The sequence below is a fragment of the Nicotiana tabacum genome, chromosome 8, assembly GCF_000715075.1.
Source record: "Nicotiana tabacum cultivar K326 chromosome 8, ASM71507v2, whole genome shotgun sequence".
NCBI classification, from domain to species: Eukaryota; Viridiplantae; Streptophyta; class Magnoliopsida; order Solanales; family Solanaceae; genus Nicotiana; species Nicotiana tabacum.
This window is the reverse complement of record NC_134087.1, coordinates 3,581,596-3,590,856: the sequence shown is the minus strand read 5'-3', so window position 1 is coordinate 3,590,856 and position 9,261 is coordinate 3,581,596. Positions and strand designations below refer to the sequence as shown.

General features: G+C 35.5%; 1 protein-coding gene across 1 annotated transcript; it reads left to right on the top strand.

Moving 5' to 3' along the window:
* The first annotated feature begins 331 nt into the window (after positions 1-331).
* LOC107828082 (protein MANNAN SYNTHESIS-RELATED 1-like) lies at positions 332-4,370 on the top strand. Its single transcript, XM_016655329.2, has 7 exons — positions 332-468; positions 601-738; positions 1,152-1,260; positions 1,507-1,577; positions 2,533-2,618; positions 2,921-3,500; positions 3,653-4,370. Exons 2-7 carry the CDS (start codon positions 637-639, stop codon positions 3,929-3,931), a joined length of 1,227 nt encoding a protein of 408 aa, XP_016510815.1. The 5' UTR covers positions 332-468; positions 601-636; the 3' UTR covers positions 3,932-4,370.
* The last annotated feature ends 4,891 nt before the right edge of the window (positions 4,371-9,261 follow it).

Genomic DNA, 9,261 nt, shown 5'->3' with positions numbered 1-9,261 from the left:
TAAACTTCGTGCTCAATCAAACATGTTCACATTGAACGGAGTGAGTAACTAATACTCCATCCATTTCAATTTATGTGAAACTATTTCTTTTTTTGTCTGTTCCAAAAAGAATGACCCTTTTATAAATTTGAAAACAATTTAGCTTAAACTTATAATTCTACCCTTGATAAGAAGCTTTTATAGCAACCCAAATACTCTAGGCCCCTTTTGACTTGTTAAATATCATAAATTTCAAAATATTTTATTTTTCTTAAAATCCGTGTCCAGTCAAACAGGTTCAAATAAATGAAACGGAGGGAATACAACACTACTATGATATTTAGTAGTAGTACTACATTCTACAATTGCTGCTAATTGTACTTTATTACCAAAATTAATGACTTTATCCCGCCGGATATTTTGCTTGTAAAAGAATTCATTATATACATTAAAAAAAAAAAAACCCCGCAATTCTCATCAAATTCCACTGTAAGTAGCAATCGCAGCCCCTCACACTGTGTACTTTTCAGTTCTTGCATTTTTAATCCAGAAACAGAGTGTGAAAAATTTGGCTGTTGATTTTTTTTTTTTTTTTTTTTTTTGTACTTTTGGAATTTCAAGGGGAAGAGTAAAAGAGGATTTGGATCTAGTGAAAAGATGGGGGTGGATCCGAGACAAATGGTGGCTGGTGTACTTACAGTAACTATGTTCGTAATGCTTGGCAATATGATCAAGAATGACCATTTTGATTCTCTTCCTGTAATTTCTTTAACACTTTTTTACTACTGCAATTTTTTTTTTTCATTTGCTGTAATTAACTTGTTTTAATATCAAATCATTTTCTAGTATTTTCTATCAACATCAGACTGTAACCAGTTTCCAGCTTTGGCAGTTGCAGCAAACTTTCACGGTCATTATTAAGAAGTATTCATAGTGTTTTTTTACTAAAGATCCCGTCTTTTTTGGCTTAGCTTTAGTTAAAAAGATTTAAATTGCTCTAAATTTGCATTTAAAGATTCTATAAGATTACGCCCAAAAAAAGTGTGAACAGATTAAACAGGGTCCATAATGATATAATGTCAACATTCGATTGTGTGATATTCTTTGTTAGTTGTTTGATTTTATTTTTCAAACATTTCTGATTTTTTAAAATTCTTTTGCTCTCAATAAAGGTGGATTCTGATACATCAATACATACTACGAGTAAGCAGAGCCTTGGAAATGGCCCTTGGATACACGATGGCGAATCGTTAAAGTCTTGTTGGACTAAACCAGTTGTTCGTGAGTGATTTAATAACCTTTTGAGTTTTTAAGGTTATCTTTTAGTATCCTTAATTTGAAGGGGAGCCTTGTAGCAACGGTAAAATTGTTTGCATTATGGTAGGCTGTCTACATCATACCCCTTGGGTGTAGCCCTTCCGTGAACGCGAGATGCTTTGTGCACCCGGCTGTCCTTGTTTTTTTTACTATCTTTGATTTCTTTCAAGCATTTTTCTTATATTGATTATTCTATGATTTTTCTAACAGAAGAAGCTGACCAATCGCAAGGGTTTGTTACCTTTTCACTCACTAATGGTCCTGAATATCATGTCTCTCAGGTATCTTACTAGGGTTACATCTTGAGTTTTTCAAATTAAACAGCAGTATGTAGGTGGTTCTATCTTATAGACAAGCATTTGTTTGCTGCAGATGGTATCTACAAATTTGCTTTTGATGTTATTGGATGTACAGAATTTACTAATGTTTAAGATGATCCGCAGAGATGTTTAATAGTAGCCTTGCCAGTTATGGAGGAACCATTCTAGCTCCTACTCAATTAAGTGTTGGAAACTGTAAAAGCAGCACGATAATGTTGGTTTCATGTTTTTGCGAAAACCTTATAAAGCTATAGTATATGAGGTGTAACTAGCTATTAAAGTGGAGAATATCACATGGAACATCCATTTTCTTTCTTTTTTTTTGTATACTTTTGCACTTGAGACTTTTTTTGTCTTTATTCATGGGTTTTTAGTTGGTCTGTTTGCTTCTGATATGGTCATATTCATCATACGCATAAGGTGCCTAGACTCCAGCTTTTAGAACATACAAATATTTCCATTGGGTCATGTGAATTACAGCTGTTTCTGCTATGTAGGAGTGCTAAGCAGCATAGTTACTTTAATGGGTATCTTTTATCCATATTTGATGTTTATTCTTCTTGGTTGAGATGTGGTTTATCACAGTGACTACAGTTTCTGTCTTCAATTACATTTGTTTATGCCAACCGTGCAGTGGATAGGGGTTGGATGGGATAGGAATTGAACTCTAAGCCGCTACTTGATATTGCTGTATTGTTTGTTTCATGGTGATTGCTCTATTAACATGGAGGAGTCAAACATTAATCTTGCACGTTCTTATATTACATCATCTATTTTGCCTTGTTTATGCTGTCAGCAAAGTGCAGATTCTTATGATGTTTACAGGATGAATTAAGGCTTAAACTGAATTGCTGACTTGCTTCTATGTTTGTCTTCTCTTCTATTGTCTGTTCTCTGTGGCAACTGGCATATGCAGATTGCCGATGCAGTGATAGTAGCAAGATATCTCCGTGCAACTCTTGTAATCCCAGACATCAGGGGAAGCAAACCTGGGGATAAGAGGTCAGTGTTCTCCTATCTTGTCAGTCCCAGACATACTCAATGCTGTTTCCCCTATCTTGTCAGTCTTGAGAGTTCTAGTGCTTGTTTCAAATAAGAATTAGCTAAGGAATTTATTGCGTATTTCTTTTGACAGTTATAGAGGTTACTTGATGTATTCTTTGAAAAGCTCTGTCGAAACCTAGGGCTTTCAGTATTACTGGTCACTGTGGATTTCATCGTTTTCTAGTTTTCGTATCATCCAGGTCCACACTTTATAGTCACCAAAAGTTTGAAGATTCATAAAGGGTTTTTGTGACATTCAGGAACTTTGATGACATCTATGATGTTGAACACTTTGTGAGAAGCCTCGATGGGGTTGTCAAAGTAGCAACAACTCAGCCTACTGAAGTCTCAGCAAGAAATCTTGCTGTGGTGAAGGTTCCAAATAGAGTTTCTGAAGATTATATTGCTGAAAACATTGAGCCAGTTTTCACATCTAAGGGGAACATAAGGCTGACAACATACTTTCCTTCAGTAAATATGAAAAAAATGAAAGAGAAGAGCAGTATTGACTCAATTGCATGTATGGCGATGTGTGGAACTCTAGAGCTTCAACCAGAAGTTAATGAAGTAGTTGAGTCCATGGTGGAGCGCTTAAGAACTTTGAGCACAAAGTCAAAAGGACAGTTCATTGCAGTGGATCTGAGGGTTGATATATTAGGAAAAAAGAGTTGCCAAGGAAACAGTGCTCTTAAATCAAAGAGCTGCTATGGTCCAGAGGAGATAGGCGTGTTCTTGAGCAAAGTTGGTTTCAACAAGGATACGACTCTATATCTGACTCAATCAAGGTGGGATAGCAGCCTTGATGCATTGAAGGATCTCTTTCCTAAAACGTATACAAAGGTCCGGTTTCTTTCCTATTGTATTTACTGTTTCACTGTGTTCGTTCTATATATGGATCTTGCATTTAGGAAGTAAAAGAATCTATATGCCTCCATGTATTTCTATGTGTTCGTTTAATATTTGTTTTGCTTACTCCGAAAACACAACTGCAGGAAAGCATAATGCCCATTGACAAAAAGGCAAAGTTTCTTGACTCGGAGTCTACTGAACTGGAGAAAGTAATCGACTTTTACATGTGTTCTGAGAGTGATGTTTTCGTACCAGCCATCTCAGGCCTCTTTTATGCCAATGTGGCTGGTAAGAGAATCGCTTCTGGAAAGACACAGATACTTGTTCCAGCTGATATTCCTGGCTCTTCTGCTGCTTTAACAGATTACATATCTCATTATGTCACAAAAAAGAACCACTTCACCTATTCATGTTTCTGCTAGCTCGCTGTGAAGAAAGGCTGAGAATGCAGATGTTGATATAGGCTTTATTCATTGCGCGTTTATTTTTAAGACACGCATATTTGGTTCATAGAATTAGGCCAACCATTAATAGTAATGGTGGAAAAGGTCAGGCCCCAAACAGTCTAATGCTGTTGAATTTACCATTTGTAGAACAGATTTTCTTACATGTTCAGTATAGTCGTTTCGAACAAGACTCGTGGCGCTTCAAGTTTTGTTATGATTGTTGTCAACTCCATTCCAATCAATGGAGAATTCTCTTCCAAATGATGCAATTAGATTGACTATGACCCTCAATAGCCGTCATGTACTATAGTCTATAGACAAGCTCCAATGACTATCTCAAATCTTCGGTTTTCTCCAGTACTGCAATTTCCAGTTATTATAAAAAGAATAGCAAACTCACTCTTCTCATCTTTGTTAAGTTTTTGTCATGCTCGTGGCTTCATACTTCAATTGTTGGCATATTGAAATTAAGCTTTGCCTTCCGCAGAAGTTCATGGAAAACAAAAAATTTGGCCTCCTGAAAATATTTTGGCCTTCTAGCTTTTTCCTTCGGTCTCCTTAGTTGGAGGCAACTGATACAACTTTCAGGAGTTGTAGATAGTATCACCTTTAGTTGGTAGCTAGCAAAGAAGTTATCCCCTATCAACGTATATAGTTGAGGGCAAACCGAGGTTTTATCCGCAGCTACGTAAGTCGACATAGCTCCATGTATATGTTCTTTGGAGCTAGAACCAATCAATAGAATGAAATGAAATAATGGTAAGCCTAGGGCGACGGAGAACCACACCCCAGAAGCTAGCTATTGAGGTGGGAGAGCCCAAGGCTATATAAACCCCACATCCTTACAATAGACCATAACGAATCACCACGCTCTGCATCCATCGTCCTTGACGGTTGTGCGCTAGACATTTCTAGCCCCGGGCGAACACTGCAATACCGGTGTCGGCATCAAGGCATAGTGGGCACAGAGGGTGGTGGGTGGCTCTGATAATATTGATACAACCTAGGGAGAACCACACCCCAAAAACAACTATTGAGGTGGGAGAGCCCAAGGCTATATAAACCTCGCATCAACACTTTATAGTACCGATGTAGGATTTAAGTCTCATTCCTTGCAATAGACCATTACAGCCACTAACACATATAGGAACATACACTTCACCCTTTCTCATCATGTACCCTTTTAGGAGGAAAAGAATAGCACATTGTAATAATATAGATAAATAGATAGATATAGATATAAATATAAATAGATATACGCAATATCAGTTCCTATTATTTATTACGTACTTAATCCACGGAAAGTTTTTTACATAAAATATTTGATCAACTTATCTTTGTCATGGATTCATGGTAATGATAGTCCAAAAAATAAAAGAAAAATTACAGAGGACCTATAATAAACAAGACTAATGTCAAATTTGATTTGATTCTTTCTATTCCTTATTTACCGTTTGATTCAACGCCATAAAGAAAGTATATATAAGCTATCTGAAGTTTCTATGTTACGTTTTATATATTACTTAATTACTATGTTTATCTTATAGCTCTATAAGGTAAATCTTTAATTAATATTTGATTTTTTAATATTAGAATTTCTTACCTAGTAGTTCAAATAAGGTAATTATTTAATATGCAAAAAATTTAGTTGATTTTAAAGTCTTAATAAATATTAGAATAATTAAATGACTATTTTGCCTAATGTGAAATTAAATTTTAAAGAGCAAAAAAGGCGAACAATAATTCGCTAAGGGCCTTCGTGCTTTTAATATAGTACTAGTTTCTCAGCATGTGTACTGCACGTGTATTCCTAGTTATGTAAACAAAATTATAAAATGACTAAATTATTAAACTAAGCTTTGAGCAAATAATTATAAGTTTATTTGAATGATCAATATCGTGGAACGTCATATCATGACTTGTTTGTCTAGATCACGATGATCAGATACCGTCTAATAGCCAATTTGACCAAGCTTCTGAAATCAGTTTATTTTGAAAATATTTTTCTCAAAAGTGAGTGTAAAAAAGTACTTTTGGTGAGAAACATTTTGTGTTTGACTAATTAATTTAAAAAATACTTTTGAGCAACAATTAGTATTCGGGCTTTTAAAAGTACTTTTAAGTGTACTTTTCTCAAAATATTTTTGGGAAGAAGTAATTTTTTTTTCTGCTTCTTAAAACTTCTTCTACTCAAAAGTACTTTTTTCCTTCTAAAAGCTTGGCCAAACACCTCAACTTTGAAAAAATAATACTTTTGGCAATAACATCAAAAAAATCACTTTTGGCCAAAAAGAAGCTTGTCCGAACAGACTATAAATGATAATGAACAATAAAGATTAATTAGACAAATGAGCTTTTTTTAAAAATATATTGAATGTATGACGTACAAACATGTAATGAAGTGTATCTCACTTAATTAATACTTTCTTATAGATGATATTACTAGTGTAAGTTCCTTTTCTTCATTTTAGATGTTGTATTATCACTACAAGGACTCTTGTTAATGAAATTGATATCCTCTCTTAAAAGTGTATGTAAAGAGGACCATGTAAAAAAATGAGTGCCGGATACAACTCCCCCTTGGTTTTTCTTTGGGCCACGGTTCTTTTCCAATGGTTTAGCTTGAACCGGGTGTAAGTATTTTTTTTTTGTTTTTTTTTGTTTTTAGTTTTTAGTTAGTATTGATGGGCTACGAGCTGAAATAGAAAGAGAAACCCTTGGCGTTAATACACCTGAACACAATAGACACTAGAGTGTAACGTTTAGTCTCAGTGGTTGACTCTTGCTAAAGTGCCTTAAATTTGTATGTTTGAAACTGACTTGAACACTCAAAAGAGAGTGTTTTGATAAACCAATCTAGAGTGAGTCATGTGCCATGTGTGTGTGAGTTGTACTGTATTCTATGCTTTACATTTGATGCCTAGAACTTGCCATGTGTGTCTGCAAAGCGAAATAGTAGCTTCATTCAGTCTTAGAAGTGATATAGACATTTTTTTGTTAAGGCAGATATATAAAGTAGACCCACCTAAATGTAATACATCGTAGTTAACCTCGTTGAGCCTATAAGCATATTTCTTTGGCAACCACACTGCGAACCTTATCCAATTGTTTGAATAGCCATTTGTTTGAACCCCTTTTACCTCCCATGAGCACTTGAATGGCAATATGCAAAAGTTAAAGTGTAGGGTAGTGGTTTGGTTTTTGAGTGGAACCAATGAAATAGAGGAAAGGTGCAGTTTTTGGAAAAGTAAAAGAAGAAGCACCACTTAAAAAAAAATGATTAAATGTAGTAGTTGATAAGTGGTGGCTTGATACAAATGCACCTAAAAGAATGAGATGTTATAAATAAAAAAATGTGGTGGAACGTCTGGTTGACATAAGTATGATTTTGGAGGTTAATGTGAGTGTATTAAAAGCTTTTAGGGAGGTTAGTCACCATATCCAAATATATCCTACCCATCCCTTAGCCTACATTACAACCAAGTGAAGTCCTAATTGATCTTAGACTGAATAAGGTCGATTAGTAGAGTAGTACACTACGGGCAAGCCTATGGTGCATCTTTATGACATGTGAATGTTCTTTTTGAGAGTGAGCGAATTTTGTCTATCTGAGTTCCTAATTGTTCTTAATAATATTATTTGTGGAACTACTCTTTTGTGGGACGTGAGGGCATGTGATTCATGAAGGAAAGGTAAGTCTTGACCTCTGTATAGAGTAGTTTGAGTAAGTACGAATATTGCATGGCACATGAGATTCGACTTATGAGGCAAAGGTTGTTCACTACTAGGTACAACTTTGGTGAATTGTTCTTGGTGTGATACATTAAAGGAAAAGCTTGGGGAAGGAACTTTTATAGAGTGTGGTGGATTGCTCGAGGACAAGCAATGATTTAAGTGTGGGGTGTTGATAATAGGTTATATAGACGATATTTACACCCTAAATGTACCTTGCTTTATTGTTGTTTGAAAGGCTAAATGATAACAAAATGCTCTAATTGGTGTTCTTTTGCTTCGCAGGGATTAATCCAAGTTAGGAAGAACTATGGAGTGTTTTGGAGTCAATAATATAAAAAAAAAGGCCAATCAAGAAGCACCCGAGCGGAAAGCAGCAAAAAAAGGACTGGGCTTGAGCCACCGCGGTCGCGGCAAAACGCGGCTGGACCGCGGTAGGCTAATGAAGCGAGGCAGAATGATTGTCTATCACTACGGTCGCGCCGCGTTTTGCTGCGGCCGCGGTGAACTGTGCAACTGCCTAGAAATTTTGGGACCAAAGTGTAAATCGGGGAAAACTTATTCCAAACCCTTATAAACTCAAGAAGCTCGCCCAAGAAAGTTTCAAGCTTGTTTTTAGACTATTTTGGAGGCAAGAACAAGTGTGAGAAGAACAACCAACCATTAGAGTTTTTCTATCTTCTCTTTATTATTTCAATTGCACATTATGAACAATTTAGTAGTTTTATCTTGTTTTGTTATGAGTAGCTAATTCCTTAGTCTAGGGTTTTGATGGAACCTATTGAAGGATGAACTTCTTGTTATGTTAATATAGTTTGCCCAGTTTAATCTCTATTTGTTCAACTGCGTTCTTGTTGTAGTTAATTGATAGGATCCTCAATTAGCTGTGCCTATTTAGTGTGCATAATTCGGGAGAGAGTGCATATTTAGGTAATTGTTGAACAACACAACTCCCAAAGTATATGAGGGATCAATAACCGATGATTTGCGGGATTAAGGATAACGAAGCCTTGGGTGCAATCTAAAGTGAGCCGTAATAAACAAGCCAGATAGCGCAACTCGGGAGAGTGCGTCTAGTAAATTGTCGTGATTACTCGGGAGAGATTTACGGTAATAAGAGTGCTCATGATTGATAGAGACGATTAAGCGAATTTATGTGAAACATTACCGGAAGGGATTCCATCAATAGGGAAAATCATAACCTTAGATCCTTCTCTTAATTGTTTACAACTTAATTATAGTCAGTCTTTATTTGCTTAATTACAGTCAGTATTAGTTAGTAAAAATATCCTCAATTATTATTCAAAACATTTGGGAAGTTGATTACGTAGAATTTCGTAAGTCTAACGAGAGTAATTGATAGGTTAATTCCTTGTGGGTTCGACTCTGGGCAAAATACTTAGATTATATTTGCAATGTCCGCTTGTCCTTTTTATAAGGCATAGTTGGGCGTGATCATATATTCAAAATTTATGGTCACACCATGCAATTATTTAATATTTAATGATACATAAAGTCATATTTGTTTAGATTAAGATATGATAAATAACAGCTATATTGTTTATTACAAATCT